Source organism: Micropterus dolomieu, linkage group LG05, assembly GCF_021292245.1.
Source record: "Micropterus dolomieu isolate WLL.071019.BEF.003 ecotype Adirondacks linkage group LG05, ASM2129224v1, whole genome shotgun sequence".
Classification (NCBI taxonomy): Eukaryota; Metazoa; Chordata; class Actinopteri; order Centrarchiformes; family Centrarchidae; genus Micropterus; species Micropterus dolomieu.
Genome location: NC_060154.1, coordinates 2,477,475 through 2,495,525, shown reverse-complemented (window position 1 = coordinate 2,495,525; position 18,051 = coordinate 2,477,475). Strand labels below are relative to the sequence as shown.

General features: G+C 40.5%; 1 protein-coding gene across 1 annotated transcript; it reads left to right on the top strand.

Annotated features, from left to right (window-relative positions):
• Positions 1–12,587: 12,587 nt before the first annotated feature.
• sirt5 (sirtuin 5) lies at positions 12,588–17,809 on the top strand. The gene is made up of 9 exons (XM_046049515.1): positions 12,588–12,743; positions 13,612–13,727; positions 13,852–13,985; positions 14,363–14,588; positions 15,203–15,290; positions 16,099–16,152; positions 16,237–16,360; positions 16,664–16,779; positions 16,877–17,809. Exons 2-9 carry the CDS (start codon positions 13,625–13,627, stop codon positions 16,947–16,949), a joined length of 918 nt encoding a protein of 305 aa, XP_045905471.1. The 5' UTR covers positions 12,588–12,743; positions 13,612–13,624; the 3' UTR covers positions 16,950–17,809.
• Positions 17,810–18,051: the final 242 nt, after the last annotated feature.

Sequence of the window (18,051 nt, the reverse complement as noted above, 5' to 3'; positions counted from 1 at the left end):
CTCCTGCAAGACAAATCTATGCACACCCTTACATCTGTTTTCTCATGATTGATTTTATACCTTTTATTATGTTTGTCGCACACTTAATTCTGCTTGATTTATATATTGTGTTTTATCTCTTATCTCCCTCCCCTTTGATCCTTTTTGAAAAGTGCTATATACTGTGCTAATATAATGTTTTTAAATGTGAAAATAAGTAAAATAAACAATTAAACTAGTTATTGATCAGGTTCCAGAGGGCATGTGTCTGGGCCTCTATAGCTTGGCACTAACTGCCAAATGAAAATGTCATGATCAATAACAGCAGTGTTGCTGCAACCCTGAGTGATGCTGGCCCACTGTTCACAGGTCAACCTTGCTTTTAAAGTAAACCTTTAAGCTAAATGCTGCTGACTTTAACAAACATGTGTTGCTTTTAATGCACTGTTGCTCCACTCCTGGGGGGTGTGTTTAGGAAGTGTAGAGAAATGCACTGCTGCTACTGTTCTTTAATAGGTCAGCCGAGGTTTTGAGAAACATTTTTATTGAATCTTTTTAACTTACATTTACAATTAAAGCTGCACTAATTAATTTGTATTATTAACAAATGAATCAAATGACTAATAATACTAATTATTAGTACATTACTAAATGCTAATTGTAAATTAAAAGATGTCGCTTGTGGTGACAAACCTACAGAGAATTTTCACCCGACTGCAGTTTTGCTCAGCTGTACAGAGGGTTTTAGCATCTTTCAGCTCGTCGCTTTTTTTTTTTTTTTCAGCCCGCAACTTCACTATTATGGTTCTCGCTGACCGCTCACATCAACCTAACTTCTAGCAGCAGCTTGGTGCTGTGTTCAGCTAAAAAGCTCTAAAAACACATATACTACCTGTCCAGAACCAAACAGCAGACAGACACAGTTAGAGACTAGCTGGTTAACATAGTGGAGCATCAACAGAAACCAAAACAGAGCTAAATGTACAGTGATTATTGGACTTTCATTCATCAGGTGGACATAAATATGATTCACAATGAATGTTTGTGTGTGTCTCCTGCAACAGTTTGCTAAAATGTCCACCATTAAGTGATAATACGGCAATGTTGTGTTTACAGCAACTGTGTTAAACAACCAGTCAATTAATGCAGGTTTTAAGTTGCTTTGTAAAACTGTATATTTCTATTCTTCTAATTCACTAAGTCCTTTGTGTTATATTATAATTCTGTCAGTACATGGAGCTGTGTAACTTTGCATGCTTTTATTCTGTTTGCCTAGTGATTGGAAGCCATGCTGCTTTTTTGTATTCAATGAAGAGCTGCAGCTAAGATTCATTATTGATTAATCCGTTCATTCATTATTAAATAAATACTTGTTTTAAATTAAGTTAAGCTTTTCAATCTATTACTGTACAGTATATTTCAGGTCTTGTAAGTCTACTGAAACCTCTGTCTGTGATGCAGCACCTATTGCTTTCCTGTCAGTTTGGGAAGAGGAATTATCTATCCTGTTACTCTGAGTTTCTTCCTGTTTTTTGTTATTCAAATTAAAAAGTCAAAAAGGATAAACAGTGTTGTATTCTGAACAAATTGTAAACCCCTATAAGACAAACTCTCGTCTTTCCAGAAACAATGTCTCAGTTACTCTGAAACATCTGTAGAACTCACAGGGGACTGTTTCCATTAGAATTATAGCTCACACTGAGGTCTTTCGAGTGTCCTGAAAGGACATTGTTTCTGCAAAGACCCGCTGTTGAGTTTTTCCAAAGTCATTTGTTGATGCTTTGAAATTGAAATTCCAATCACCTCCATTGTTTTGGCCTAGAGACTAAAGTCTCAAGCAAATAAAACCCAAACTATGACTACAAACGTCTCATGGTAAGATGTACAATTCACATTACTCATTACTGTCTATGTGATTAATGTCACACTGGACAACCACACATTTCCTCTTCTCCACCCACCCTCTTGCCTATTTCTGATGACTATCCATTACCCCACATATCACCTATTCATCCCATTTGGGCTTCTATCTTCATTAGGCAAAAAAAATTAATCATCCTCCGGCATTTGATGATGCTGCTGCTAATTTAGGCCCCGAACTGTGACTACAATCCTGACAGAGATTTAGTATGCAAAATGAATATGCCTCACTGCCGCTAAGACACAGAGGAGGAGGCCGGCTGTTTGGAGACTAAAACAGACTACCTCTGCCATTTAATCTTCATCACTGTGCTACTTTAACCGCTATTTTCCCACCAGTTCATTTGTCCACCCACTACATCTCTGATTTAGACGCTGAATGGCTACAGTGCCATGAAGAAATCTGTCAAATCTGAGGGGGGGGGGCAGACACAAACACAAAGCTCTGGGTGTTCCTGAGGGACAGAAGTTAATAGTTTGTATTTGGGCACGTCCTGGGCAGAATGGATGGAAGAGGCTGCACATGCTGTGTTTTGTAGGTGATTAGTTGCACAGCAGTGGCTCTGCCCAATTCCTAACTCTACCAGGCTTCACAGAGTCGCTCTTCAGGAGACAGAGTGCCAGGTAGGGCAAAGAGAGGTCGCTTCCTCTGGCTTCCAGTGGATAAATTACACTAAATTGTCCTGGAATGATGATGATAATTGTGTCAGACACCCTAAACACAAAATTTACTGGAAACTGGATTGCTACAAGATTACTAAAGTGTTTAGTATTGATCATATATGTTGTCTGAGCTGTAGCCTGCCAGATGGTTTGTTGTTTGTGTTGTGTTGAATTAGTAGTAAAGCTAAGCATTGCTATGTAAGTTAGGTTAACTAATTAACAATAGCTAGCTTGTTATCTAAAACTAGGGGCCTTTGATTTCCATGAGTTTGATGACAAAAATAGAATCAACTGTAAAAAGCTGAATATCATTGAATCTGCCAAAATGTTATTGCAAATTATAAAAATGTGTTTTTTCCTTATTATTTTAATCCAAACGAACATAAAAAAAAATATGCTGCTATGTCTGGGTGTCATTTATATGCTTCTGTCACCTGCTCTCTGTGTTGGTGTTTCATCGAGGGGGGGGCTGAGCGCCACGCACGCACGCACGTACCTCTAAGAGGGTCAGTGCTCTAGCAAGAGCCCATCACTTCAACAAACTCTCAAAAGCGCAACCACGTTTGTTGAGGAGATATACCGTTGGAAGAAAATGAAAAGCTACGTCTGGTCAAGCTTTACAAACAAGGAGGAGATTCTCCCCCATGAGAGTAGTTTTTGTTGTCTGATGGAGCCACTCCATCAGACAACAAAAGCAATCATCCCATGCACTTACGAGCTTTCTACAATAAACAACATCTGGGGCAGTTGTCACTCAAACATTCACTAGCAAAGGGGATTGCCCCCTGAAAAAAAAATAAATCAGCCCAGGCTAGATGTTTGGGTCAGAACTGCAAAATGAAGCAAAAGAGAGAGCTGGCAGCATAACCACAAAGCTGACAGCACAAGTCTGATCAATGTGAAAGCAGCAGAGGGAACTGTAAACTATTGCTACGTTCAGACTGCAGGCCTAAGTGACCCAAATCTGATTTTTTTGCTCATGTGTGACTCAGATCTGATCTTTTTATAACAGTGTGAACAAGCCAAGTCACATGGAATCTGATCTTTCCCAGTTCAGATTTGGGCCACTTTCATTTGTGGTCCAAATCCGATACAGCGATGGCGACGGTGCCGACATCGTCTGTGCATGCGGGTCACTTTCAGGCTGAGGACAGTACACACTGAAGTCTGATAAGGCCACATTTAAGCAATAATGTGAACCGTCAAAAAAATTGGATCTGGAAAAAAATATTGGAACTGAGCATTACAGCCCGCAGTATGAACGTAGCCAAAAGGACATTACCAAAAATGTAAATGTCCAATAGTTTGTTTGCAAGTTTAAAATGTAACTTTTGAGATTTGTTTTGCTTCAGTTAGTTTTATTCTCTCTCAAATTCTAATTTTAGTTTGATAATAAGAAGATTTTGTTTGACGAAATTGGCATACAATAATCAGCTTGACCTGGACCGAGATAAGTGGCACATAATTGATGGCTTAACCACTTAAAATTAATAAATTTATAGTTTTTGCTAAAATTGACAGTGAACTTTCCAGCAACTGTGGCGAGCAGCAGCAACAGTACAGCTAGTCCCAACAGTGTCACATGGGGCATGTACCACAAAGCATGCTCAACATACCCCGTGTTCCCATGTTACAAAGCTCAATCATCTCAAACTGGTTTCTTGAACATGACAATAAGTTCGCTGCACTCCAATGGCCTCCACAGACACCAGATCTCAATCCAGTAGAGCACATTTGTGATGTGGTGGAACAAGCCGACAAATTTGCAGCAACTGCGAGATGCCATCATGTCAATATGGACCAAAGTCTCTGAGGAATGTTTCCAACTCCTTGTTGAAAGTATGCCACGAAGAATTAAGGCATGTCTGAAGGAAAAAGGGGGGCCCAACCGGTACTAGCAAGGTCAGCATACGTTAACATGACGATGTACCTGAAAACCCAGGGTTAACTCCAAAGTTACCTTGCTAAGCTCCAATCCTGCTTCATGGTACAGGCCCCTGAAGTTTATACATGTATGTCTTCTGACAGTCTGCAACCACATACACAAAAACCTTTTGCCTTAAGGCTTTCCAAGGGCTGCTTACACCCTGATCATTTATTAACAAACAACATGATTTTTATCACTATAACATTCTCAGATTGATCTATTAAATGGATCAGGAAAGAAGGTGGGAATGCCTGTTTAGACTTATCCAAGTTAATTAAATACCTAACAAAGAAGAACAAGAACCGTCATCATATTCCTTCATTGCCATAAACACACACTGTAGTTAATGCAGGAAGTCATTGCTCAGTAATTGATGAATTGTACATAGAGAAACTGGAAAAAACTCTGTATCCACATCCAGGGTCTAAGGGTAGAGGGTGGCGTACGCTGTACATACTGTGATGCCTTTTGATGCAAATTGTGATTTTGGCAATTGAATAAAAGTGAAATGTGAAAATCGCCAAAACAACAACGTGAGCGTTTGTGTCTGGTTTGGTCTCCTTTGTTCTCTTTTTCTTTCTCCATCTGTCTAGAAATGACAAATGTGTTGGCATCAACACAGCAGCAAACACATGGGAACAGTGTCAAACAATGTGTGATGTGATGAAGAAGGACAAAGGAAGTCTGTGAGTTCAAAGGCAACACAAAGTTCAATGTTTTCTCTTCTACCTACAGTTTCTTGATCTCCTTCTCTCTCTCACTGCCATTCACTCCCTACCCCCCCATTCCTCCTCCTCTCTCTGCCTGGACCCGCTATGTGCTGAATTAATACAAAGTGACAGAACAGCAGAGCCTGTAGGAGCTTGTGTATGTGTGTGGTTGTATGTGTGTGTGTGCGTCCCTGTAAATGTGTGAATGTGAGACTTGGCATATCACAGGGATATGAGTCACCCCTCTCTTCTTCCCTCTTTCTGTCTCCTGTATCCAACTCATCTGTTTTGATAGGCGCCCTTCACCACCAAGCCTTCACAGCATACTTAAAGGAGGGCAAAATCTGCTAAAAATTGCTACTGGTGATGTATCCAGCATCTCTGGCTGCATTTTGTGGTTGAGTTGTGTATTTTTCTTTGCCTGAGTACATCTCCTGCAGCTACCCCCCCCAACAGCTGAACTGCCCAGGAAGGAACCACAAGGGGTACATTTAAAACAGCCACAGGGGGACAAATATCAAAGTAAGGCTCATATAATATAAAAAATAAATATATAAACAGCTATAAACACTTTAACACTTTAACGTGTTAATGCTTCAGTCAAATTTCATTTTATGACTGACAAAGATGATGCAAAGTAATCTCACTGTCTCATCCATTTGACCCTGATATTTCCAGCACAGTTACATTGCAGTTAAATAGCAGAAAACAGTAAGCCAGCTTAAATAAAAGTCTATGAAACTTCATCAAAAAACATCAGCAAACATTCATCCTGGGAGGAATCCATATACAGAAATGAGAGACATTTTTCACCAGCGACAGTTTACTTCAATAGCCCTTAATGCAATGCACCCAACAAGAAACTGCATTTTGAGTACTACTACTACTTTATCTCAATGGGAAATAAGTCCTCTCTTGGTACGCCACTGGCATTACTATCACTTTTGCCCTCCCTGACATCTGGGTGATGAATGCAACAAGTCCAGACTTGCTGTCTAAAGGCATTCAGGGAAACAAAAATCACTGAAACTGTGTCCCAGTTCTTTACTAAATGCTGATTCTAGGACAAGTTCTGAGTGCGTTCCGACTGGAAGTGACAAAATGAAGGCTAAAGTATTGGCAACTCAAAAGAGGTTCTTACAGTATTTATAAAGGATTGGTAGATCATTTATTAAAGCCACAGATTGCAATAAATAAACCCGTTGGTAAAGGCTACATTAAAGCGGCGCCAAAATTAAGTATACTCAAAAAAGTCAAAATCAGAAGAGCTTGAATTTTGAGTGTGCTAATTATGTAGATATTTCCCCACAATGCAATGTGCAGATGAACAAGAGGAGCTACAGACAGCTGCAAAAAATGTAAACAAATAACATATGGTGGTAAGGCACCTCTGGGAAAATCTTGTAAAAACGTATAACAACATCTTGCCCTCTTTTTTAGGTACCCTGTGACCTGTAGTAGAGCCATGGAGCAGTTTTTTTAATGTGTGGGTCCCCATTTTGTTTGTCCCGTGAGGACAAACATGCATGTGCTCGTGCATGCGGATGATGTGATACACAGTGCAGCCGATGGTTTCCCATTTTCCCACTGACTGACAGATGGCTGTAAAGCGCCAAGAAACATAGCAATGTGCCAACAAAGGCATTGAATCCAATATAATTTAACTAAAAATATCTACAACAATGAAATTAACCAAGCAATTAGCAATCAATGTCCAGTCCAAAAACCTTTGCCTGGTCATAACTAAACCAGACAGAAATATGAACAGGATGCTAGCATGACACGGTGAATATGCTGCAGTGGAAATCGAACCCAGGTCTCTCACACCAAAGACATGCATCTTATCTACTGCACCATCGCCACCCACATTTAACATACTGGTGATATACAACAGTGTACAAGTATCCAAAGGTGTTTTCCTTTGAGCTACACTTCTCTGTGCTCCTGTACTCTGACATCACACCAGCTAAGAGACCATTCCACTATCTTGTCAACTTAAGTCTGATTCACACGCCTTCCCTGGCTCAGGTTCTCTCTCTCAGCACAATGGTGAGCTTGTCTGAGCTAAATGGATGGATCCACGTGTCAGCAGAGGAAAAGTGAGGGTTTTTGTATGTTTGGTGGGAGGCAGCAAGGCAGGAAGTACTCCTCTGCATTTAAAGCTCTCACACTTCCTCCCTGTGCTTTTGTATTCTGCCCAGGTAGTCCTGCCATTCTGCTGCTCAAGGCTAACGTATGCAGATAGCAGTGTTGATGTACGTGCATGAGAGAGACAAAGAGCATTACTCAGATGGTGGGAGGTGGTTTGTTTGTTCACCGTTCCCACCATATTCTATGGACGACGGCCAACGGTTTCTTTTTCACTGTGCCGGTCTTTATGTTGCCACAATTTAGAAGCCTCCCTCCTGCCCCCCTCCTCAGACTCTTCCTGCTCCTCCACCTCCTCTCATTTAAGCCTCCTCTGTCTCAGTCTTCCATTCAGATCTGTATTAGAGCTCTTTGTGTTTGAATGAGAGCGTGGTAATGCCTGTGTCTTTGTCTTTGAGGGAAGAGTTAAGCCATGACTGAGCTGACCTGGATTTACATTGCTGGAGCAGAGCTATGCTGCCTAGGATCTGGACTGGCCCAAGATGATGCACAGCAGAAATGCCAAAAGACAGACAGTTTTAAAACGGATCTGGGCTAATAATAATTGGCATGAAAAAAATCTTTTGCAAAAGTTTTCAATTTAGCTTTTTTCTTATTAACTCCCTAAACCATGCTAGATTAGGCTCATTGTTACAAATGCATCTTGTACTTAACAATCACTAATGAATGGCTTTCTGACCTGACACTCCTATCTGCAAGACGACATTGCTTATCAGTGTCGTCCAAAATCGTTACAAACGCTTCAAAAATTATTCATACCGCATGACTTGCATACCATGGTGTCACCTGAAATGGTTAAGTTTCGTTATGCTTAGGTGCAAAAAACGGTGTGGTTATGTTCAGAGAAGGTTAGTGTTAGGCACAATGCCTGGTTAAGGGTGGGGAACAATCGTGGTTAAAAATTAAAATAAAATAAAAAACTAATGCTGACAGTCGGTAGGAAACAGAAAATGTAATAGCTATCTGCCATGTCTGCCAAACTCATTCTTTGTAATAATCAAAGCTCCAATAAAGTGTTGGGACATGTGATTTTGCCCTACAATTTGGAGCTATTTAAGGGAAAATTTGAAGACTTAATCAGAATGTTAACAACTTTTAGCCCTTTCTCTGCATATTAAATTCAGCAGACTTCAGACTGTGAGGACATACATGTTTTATGTCTTAAACTTGTAATTCATCCTCCCCAAATTGCCTGTAATCTAAATAAATCTAGCAAAAGCAGACATGGAGTACAATAATCATAATGATACTGCACTGATAGCAATGCTGGACAGCAAATAAACAAACCATAGTGAAATCATCTCATCATGGTTCAGTAATGAAAGTGGCCGAAGTGGTTCAAGCTCAAGAGAGCAGCAACAAAGCATCTGGCAAAAGCCTCTGTGGTAAATTCTTGTTTACTAAATACAAAGACTCATATACATCCAGCCTCCTAACATATGTACACCAGACAAGCATGTACATTAACAAATGCACACTGAAGGTGCCGTGGATTTTTGTCACATATGAATGGTGACACACATCAAAGAAAAGAGTGGGCTGGATTTATACAAAACAACAGCAGCTAAATACAAAAACATGAAGAAAATGGGAATCAAGGGAGTGGGCGGGCAGATGGCTTCACTGGTGGCAGGAAAAAAATATGAGATTAGACAAAAACTATCTGGGGAGGTAGTGAGAAAGGGAAGGAAAGAAAACAGGGATGCTTCATGTTTCAAGTGAAAAAGGTGTGAAGACAAAAATACCGCTCCTGACATAGCTGGCAGTGCCCGCTGGTTTGTCCATAACGCCACGCCAGCCTCATGCAGCTGCTGCCTGCCTGCTCTGTTTTCAGCTAATAGCCAGGAGTAGCACTGTTAGCAAGACGACCCCCCTCCACCCACTTCAGATTCAATCCATGCCTGATGGAAAGCCTGACATGAATGGAAGAATAGTGTTACTCATATTGGGGAAGCTCAGCTAATCTTGCTAAAAGGAGGTGCTTAACATAAAACAAAATGGAGAGGAAGATTGTTGAGGGCCAGAGAGAGGGCAGCTGAGAGAGATTAGGAGTAGGTGGGTCTGAACAATGTGAGTCATAAAGGTCTAAGCAGGCTAAAAAAGGGGGAGGCATATTACAGAGCAAGTATGCGAGTAATTCCAGATGTCATCAAGATTCATGTAAGACTGTTTTTTTCCCACATATATTTCTCATCTTTGCTTCAGGCAAAACAATAAGGATATCTTTAGAATAAAAACAGCTCTACACATGTTCTTTTACACATTGTAGAGCCTTGATTTAATATAAATACTGCCTAAGGCACTGCAGAATGCATGTTTGTCAGAACAGTGGTGGAAAAAAAGACCAAATCAAGACAAAGTAGAACATAGACTGGGCTGGGGAATTTTCTAGATTTGGCATCTGTGCAAAATGGAAAATATAAATATAAGCATGAGTCTAGCCTAGACTGCCGGCTACACACACACCATGTGACAGGGGTTTGTCACATTGGGCAATTCTGGGGGGGGGGGGTGATGGGGGTGGTCAGAACAAATTCGGATGCAGTAGCTCATTAAGAAAGAGACAGTCCTCTACTGTATGTAATGTGGATGAGCCTCAACAGAGATACCAATTCCATGCAAATCCTTAAGGCACCGGTCGCCTTTTCTGCTCGGTGGCATTTTCAGCACCGAGGGCAGTGGACAGCTCCGCGCTGATGCGATATTAAAGCAGCCTCCCTCAGTGTTGTGAGGGGGTTTCAATGGAGAGTGCTTATTGAACACAGATGTATTTGTAAATCTATTCCAAGATGCCGATGATCCCGGTCTCGTGAAAGCGTAGCATCGTGACCATGGCAACAAAGGAAGCAATAACTTATCTAACCTGTTCTCGCGCAGATATTCTGGGTTTAAGCACCCACATTTGGCAAGGGTTTCGCATGCCAGAGCATCCATTTCTCACCTTTCCTTCCCCAAATGCAATAATAATAACAACAACAATTGCATTTTTAATTAGTAGCCAGAGGCGGCCAAGTTCACACAGCATTTCACTGCAGCCGACAATCAAGGCGGAGTCTGGTTGGAGCAATAGGGGTAATTAGGTTTCCCATACTGACTGTGCCTTGCAGACCGCATAGTTGGAATAGAAAACAGCCTATGTGGGAAATTTCTTCCCCGCTCATCTCCTAGTGCATGAGTCACTTACCATACCATCCACCCAGGTGCAGCTGAGCACCATGGGTACCGTCAGAGCTTAACAATGAAAGCACAAAGTCATGCTGATGCGTGGGAACTGTCACTAAACGATGAAGCAATTTCTCACACTGCGAAAACCCGTTTCACTACAATATTCCCCTATGGGAGCTGCTAACAGAGCCAGACATAAAGTGGAGAGTAGCCGTGTCACTGGCTGGCTTCCTACCTGTCTCCAGGTGCAAAGAGATCCTCGCCTCGTTGATGTAAGGCGTGTCACTCTTGGACCGGACCCTTCGGATCGGTCTGCGGTCTACCTCCTCCTCCTCCGGGGCCGCCGCCATGTTCGGCCAGCCGGGCAGCGTCCACTGGCGACCGGCGGGACTGCGAGAGATTCGGCGCCGCAGCAGCCAGTCGTGCTCCCGCCCGGGCAGACGGTGTAGGAGGGGGGCGGGCTATTGTAATGGTGATGGCGGGTAGGGGGAGGGAGAGAGAGAGAGAGAGAGAGAATGGTAGGCTTGATGAGCTTCTGTTCCCTTCTTTTCCTGTAAGTCAGCTCCCCCTGCTCAAGACTCTATCTACACTCTGGCCAATGAAAAGCACCGGACCACATTCACATCATTTCAACTCTCCTGTGTGCAGGCTTTATCTACAGGACAGCTGACATGAAAGGTCATTTAATTACACACCAAATGAACAGACAATGAATTAACAACCATTTTGGTAGACTAATTGTTTCAAATGTCATTTATCAAGTAGCAAATGTCAAACAATCTCTGGTTACAGCTTCTCAAATTGTAGGATTTGTTTCAGACTATTAGTGCAACATAATAAGCAATTTAAAGAGGTCACATTGGGTTCTGGGAACTTGTGACCATGATTTGTAACAATTAGTTGACACATTATAGGTGGAATAATTAACTGAATAATCAAAAACAGTTATCTACAGATAAATTGATAATGAAAACTATAACTTCTTGCATTGATATTGAAATGTCATTGGTGAGTTAAACACCCATAGTCATTATACAGAATCAAAACATGTACAGTTCGGACCCTCTTGGTCATATTTTGTATGACATTTCTGCTGGCCTGCTGATAGTAAATCTTGCAGGCATCTTTACACTGAGGTCAATGCCCCATTTTCTCTTACCTCTTTATGTTCCCCTTAATGCCAACAAAGCTCCTCTCATAAACTATTGATAATATGTGACACCAAAAGCCAATAAGATTGTCTTTTAGCTTGACTACACGTGCAAGACTGGCCAACAGAAATGCATTCAGGGCGGGACAAAGAAAACAGAAGTGACAGAATTGACTCCAGCTACACAGGCTGCAGGGTCAACCACAAGAGACAGCAAAAGTTTTCTGTTCTAAATACAGGTTATAAAATTCTTAGCAAGAAAAACACGATACAAAATAAATGTATGTGGACACATATTAGTTGCTGTTATAATCTACATAGCCTGCTAAACACTGCAACTGCCTTTTCTTTTAAAGAGCCTAATATATAATCTAAATATTCCCTATAGCCTGCAGATACTCTACTGAAATAGCCCTTGAGTTTAGTACTGAAAAAAAACGCAATGGAAATTGTAATGCTATAAATATCACGTGGACTAAAAGGTATATTATTCTTACCTGCTTTATTTGTTTGTGTGAACTGGCTGCTGTAAAACAGCAATTTCCCACTGCAACTACTAAAATGATAAATCAGTCTTTCAATCAATCATTCTTATTTATTTTCCAATGCTAGCTTCTAGTGGAGAAAGCTCAATAAAACTACTTTGAATTGGTTTCACAATTATTTGAGTAACAAAGCACCACTGAGCGACAGCAGATTAAAGTGTATTTGGGCTAATGTTTGTATTGGCAGCTATTGATCATAGTAGATAAAGCAGTCCATGTAGTAAATGAAAATATTGGTTACAAATAATTCTAAAGTACTATAAGATGTATTTTCTACCTCCAGTGTTACTTTGAAGGGAAACAATGATTACACCTACAGGAAAAAAAAGACTCCTGTAGAACAAATGCTCCATCTGCTGGTCACATCTATTTTATGAGTTTTTTGAGGGGTTGTTATTTACCTCGCTGAAACTCTTGATAGGGTAATTTCCTGACAGTCACACCAATCCAGTAAAGTTACTGAGCTGATGGATGAGAGAAAACACCGACTGAGTTCCTGGTTCCCTCAGCTGATGGTCCTGGCTTCGGTCCGACAGGTAGCTATTTAGCGTTAGCAAACCTCAGCTCTAATAAAAGGATCCAACTCATCCATGGAAATATACAACCATGGGCACAATAACCTCCCAACGCCGTGAGATGCCGGTGAAAATAGCCGTTTCCTTCGCTAGCTTGTTAGCGTGCTAACAGGGTGTTAGCCTAGCTAGCTAGCATAACTTATTGCCAGCTTTCGTCAGGCTTATTTGAGGAATAATGCTTGTTATTTTGCAGAAAAACTTTAGCAATATTACTGTGTTACTGACAAAATGACACTTAAATCCCCTGACTCATGTCACAATTAGCGAGGACAATTAAGTAGCACGTTAGCTTTGTGCTTGTTTATATTAACTCACATGACCTTTAAGCTTGATAAACCCACAGTGACCTTCTTGAGAACACAACTGACCCCGGGCTGTGCTTCTCACCTCGTCATTGCTTTGAGACTTTGGCAAACCGAAGCATCTGTGTTTGTGAAATATACACACTAGTTCTGAACTTGAACTGAAGAAACCCTTGGTGTGGCCATTTCACGACACTTACCTGAGTTTTGAAGGCATTTGCAGAATGACCAAACACTCACATTAGAGTGGAAGAACAGCTGCACAGCAGTTTTTACTTTTCGCGTTTGCAAACTTTTTTATTTACCCAAACAAAGATGGCAGCCGGAAGTGACACATCTCCTTAAACCTCTTGTTAAAGTTTGGCTTGTGTTTACTTGAAGAAAATAGTGTGTGTGTGTGTGTGTGTGTGTGTGTGTGTGTGCAAAAAGTCTCAACTTGTAAAATCATTGATTACGTGGAAGGAATAAGCTGAATTTAAAATTGGTGGTGCTTCTTTTATGAATAGTGTCATATTTTTCTTCCCTAGTTGCCAAACCCTGATGATTGTGCGCCATTTCACCTGTAGAGGCATAATAAACTCTCACCTGTATGCCCACCTGAAAAGGCCCTGGGGCAGCCAAGACATGGCCAGACCCAGTTCAGGTTCTGCTTCTGTTAAACCATCTCCCTGATGAGAAGCTCTTTTATTCTTATCCACCAATCCATGAGCTTTCATTGTTAACATTTTATGTTATGTATTTGTTGTTCTGGCCGTGTTTATGTTCAGACCTAGCAGCCTTCAGGGAGATTTTCTCCAAGGCCAAGGATGTAGTCATCATCACCGGAGCAGGGGTGAGTGCAGAGAGTGGAGTTCCCACCTTCAGAGGAGCAGGAGGCTACTGGAGAAAATGGGAAGCACAGGTATGCAACTATTGAACTGTACTGGATTATAAATAGAGGTGCGCTTGTTATTTAGCTTACCTTCACTGATTTAAATCCAGCTCCTCCGGTGGGATACCAAGGTGTTGGAGTATGTACTTATCAAGCATCTCAGAGTAACTCCAAGAAGTGCGCTGAAAGTTTTACCATGATTAAAAATAGTCCTGAATCAGGACAACCAACATACCTTACTCTTTGGAAACTTTATTGCATTTCTGAATTAAGTTGAAACAGTGCTGTGTTCATTTAGCCTAAATTTCCAATAAGCAAAAACAACTTTGAAAAAGGAACTTTACTGGTAATAGTTTTCTCAGGAACATTTAGAGTTAATAGCCATTTTTCATGTTTTCATCTTGTAGAAACTTGCTACCCCAGAGGCCTTCTCCAGAAATCCTTCCCGTGTTTGGGAGTTTTACCATTATCGCAGAGAGGTCATGCTCACAAAAAATCCCAACCCCGCCCACCTGGCCATTGCTGAGTGTGAGGAGCGACTGAGCAAACAGGGACGTAAGGTGACAGTCGTCACTCAAAATATCGACGAGCTCCACCGCCGCGCCGGATCCAAAAACATCCTGGAAATCCACGGCAAGTAGAAAACAGTGAAGACACCTAATGCCAGCATGGATAGAATAATTGCAGTTATCTGTTCATAACTATTCCACTAATAAATCTAAAAAACTGTTTTTATAATAGTCATTGTTAAAGAAATTTCTTAAGCAAAAATTCTCTACTTCCAGCTAATAAGTTGATTTGATTTGATGATTTTCCTTGTTTAAACAAAATGGGAAATTTGACGTCATCACCTTGGATGTTTGTAAATTGGATGCGATGGACATTTTTCACTCTATTTTGACATTTTATAGGGTCTTAGAATTAATTGAGTAAATCATTCTTGATCCTTTTTGTCTGTCCGTCTCTTTTGGGGTTACACCCGATTATTTTCATAACTGATTGATCCACTAATACTTCTTCATTGGTTTAGTCCTTAAAATGTCATAAACTTTGAAATCAAGTTTTGTAAAATAATAAAGATATGCATAAATGCTGGTACTTACAAATGTTTGGCCATTTTGTACTTGATATATTACACAAAACAGTTAATCCATTGTTGAAATAGTCACTGATCCATTTTCAGTCTTCCAGCTAATCGATCCAACTAATTGTTTCATCAATAATAATTTTGTCTCTTGTTAATCCAGGAAGTCTGTTTAAAACACGCTGTATGAGCTGCGGTCATGAAGCAGCAAATTACAAGAGCCCCATCTGTGCTGCTCTGGAGGGCAAAGGGTAAGAGCTTTGTCTGGTGTCGTTTGGTGAATTAGACTGTTTGGCTCAACAAAATGAAAATTTGTTATAAGAGATATTGATCATATTCATTTGAGAACAGAATGCCGGCAGAATAAAACCTGTTGCGGTCTGTCAGACGGCAGGAGCTAAATAACACCTTATCAAAATTAAATGTCACTTTAAACGCCGCTTTGTCACGAATCTGACATTTAAAATTGATGTTTTTAATCACTGGAATGGACAGCTATACAAGACTGAAGTCCTGTGCTAAAGTTATAAATTAATACCAGAACTGATCATGTAATGTTAAAACTCATCTCTACTCACTCTGTTACAGTAATTTTGATTAGATTCTTGTCTTTTTTTTATGTCAACCTTCTGTTCTCCAGTCCAGAGTGTAAATATCTTTCTTTTAATAAAATTAAATTAAAAATCTTGAAGGAATACATTGGTGCAGAAGATGAATGAATTCAATTAAATAAATAGGTAATTGATAGTATCAGTTTGGATGTTCATTTTCAGGTGGGTCAGTGTTTCATGTTTATGCTATATTATAATAGTTGAGTTTTTTATTATGTAAAAAATACAGACAAAAATGATAATGTCATAATGAAAATTGTTAATCATCTTACCTAAAATGCTCTGGTTTTACTCACTTTAATGTATCTGTGTGTCCAACGTGTAGCTGTTACATGAAGGAAAATATAAACATCAGTATGAAATGAGAAAAAATGGTTTAAAAAAACAAGTGAATTGGGGTGAAATTGTGACAATTAGTGACACTGAACTTTTATTTTAACAAATTCAGAGCTCCAGACCCCGACACAAATGACGCCCAGATCCCTGTTGAGCAGCTGCCCAGGTAAGACACACTCATGCTCTTTTAGTCCTCTGCTTTTTTCAAATGAGGTTATTTGTTCTGACAAAGTGTGTATGTGTGTTTCAGGTGTGAGCAGAATGGCTGTCACGGTCTCCTGAGACCAGCTGTGGTTTGGTTTGGAGAGACTCTGGACTCAGACATCCTCACCAGTGCAGAGAAAGTGTTGGACAGCTGTGACCTCTGCCTCGTGGTATGTATGTGTTTGTGCATCCTACTGCTGTACAGTACTACTGCCAAATTCACTAATGTACTTGCACTCATTAATAATTGTATAAATGTTTTATATTTTTAACTAAATAGTTGAAAACCCATACCTGTAGAGAGTACACATGCAGAGAAAGATAATTAGTAGGACTAGATAGACCAGAGAGTCTGTCTGAACAGCACAGTCAGAGAATCGAACAAAAATACTGCATTGTACTAATAACCAGGACTTTTATCTTTGATCTTAGGTCATCCTTTTAAAAGTTTCAATTAAAACCCCACTCTGCAGGTTGGCACTTCATCCGTTGTGTATCCAGCGGCCATGTTTGCTCCACAGGTGGCAGCCAGAGGAGTCCCTGTGGCCGAATTCAACATGGAAGATACACCAGCCACAATGCGCTTTAAGTATGTTTCTTTTACTGTCACACGTTCACACACGTGCATCGTTTTCACTCATTTATCCCACATTACAGCGCAGACAACATTTCTCTGTGTGTTTCAGGTTCCACTTCCACGGCCCCTGTGGGACCTCGTTACCCCCCGCGCTGGCACGCCATGAGACTGAAAAAAATTAAAAATGAGTCCTGGACATCAGCTGATCGCAAACCGTACTGTCTTAACACTGGAGATCTTCATTGGTACAAATACCAAAAATAATGGGTTGAATATAGTGAGTACCAAACATGAACAGTCTGGAGATCATGAAAAATAAGGCCAACAAATTTAAAGACAAAAGGGAAACTGTTTGTTTAAGTTACACACTCACACATTTAAACATAATTGTTGAATTATGAAGTAAGAGAGGAGTCCCTTGTCATTTTATCAAGGGAAGCATTTCAATTTTTAACACTGAATATTGAACATTGTAGCAAATATTGCTGCAGTGCCAAATCACACCAGTGCTCTGTGCTGCCTGCAGCCAACACCACCAAATTGAAGTTATAATTGTGAAACTTGTGTTTCTATGAGTGCAACATTATAAAAAGTCATGTTGAAAAAGAGTGTGATGCAAATGAATAGCATTGACTACAGTTGAAAGCTGATCACATGTAGGCCAGCTTTGTCAGTCTTTTTGCATTACATGAATATTGAATGTCTGACAGTAGGGGGCAGTGTTTATCTGCTGCTGTGTCAGCCACTGCATCTCCAGTTAGGAGAAAAAACTGACTCCTCCCAAAGGATCTGTGGGCTCTGCCTGGGATATGTGGAGTGTTTGTGTCAATTCAGTGTTGTCTGAATTTATGGACCGTGATGAATACTGTGTATGATGCCTTCTAGTGGCCATGAGCAAGCTCCAGTTAAACCAGGGAAACCAGTGACTGTGCAGTTCCTCAGCTAGATGAAATGTTTGTTACATGTATTTTAAGGTTTGGACACGATTAAAGATGCATTTTAAATGAAGTACACTGAAATAAATGCAAGCTCATAAAATGAAGAGTATCTCTGCAGTGCATCCTCAGAATGTGTGCGTGCATGTATCTTAAATACTGCATCATTTGCAAATGATGCAACTGTCTGAATCAGAAATGATCAGAAATTATTTCTGCAGTATGTGGTGGCGATGGTAGGAGAGTTTGTATTGTGTTGCACTGTATATGTTTTTGGTTCAAGGCAATGTTCTGCTTTAGCTAAATATGGGATTGTGCCTGACCTGACCTGACACCCCCCAACCCCCCA

What these genes read in the sequence shown, in the direction of transcription:
- sirt5 (XM_046049515.1), top strand. Translation starts at nt 13,625, where the DNA reads ATGATTGTGCGCCATTTCACCTGTAGAGGCATAATAAACTCTCACCTG. An exon ending in GGAGAAAATGGGAAGCACAG is followed by an intron (nt 13,986 to 14,362) that starts GTATGCAACTAT and finishes TTCATCTTGTAG; the next exon opens with AAACTTGCTACCCCAGAGGC. An exon ending in GCTGCTCTGGAGGGCAAAGG is followed by an intron (nt 15,291 to 16,098) that starts GTAAGAGCTTTG and finishes TAACAAATTCAG; the next exon opens with AGCTCCAGACCCCGACACAA.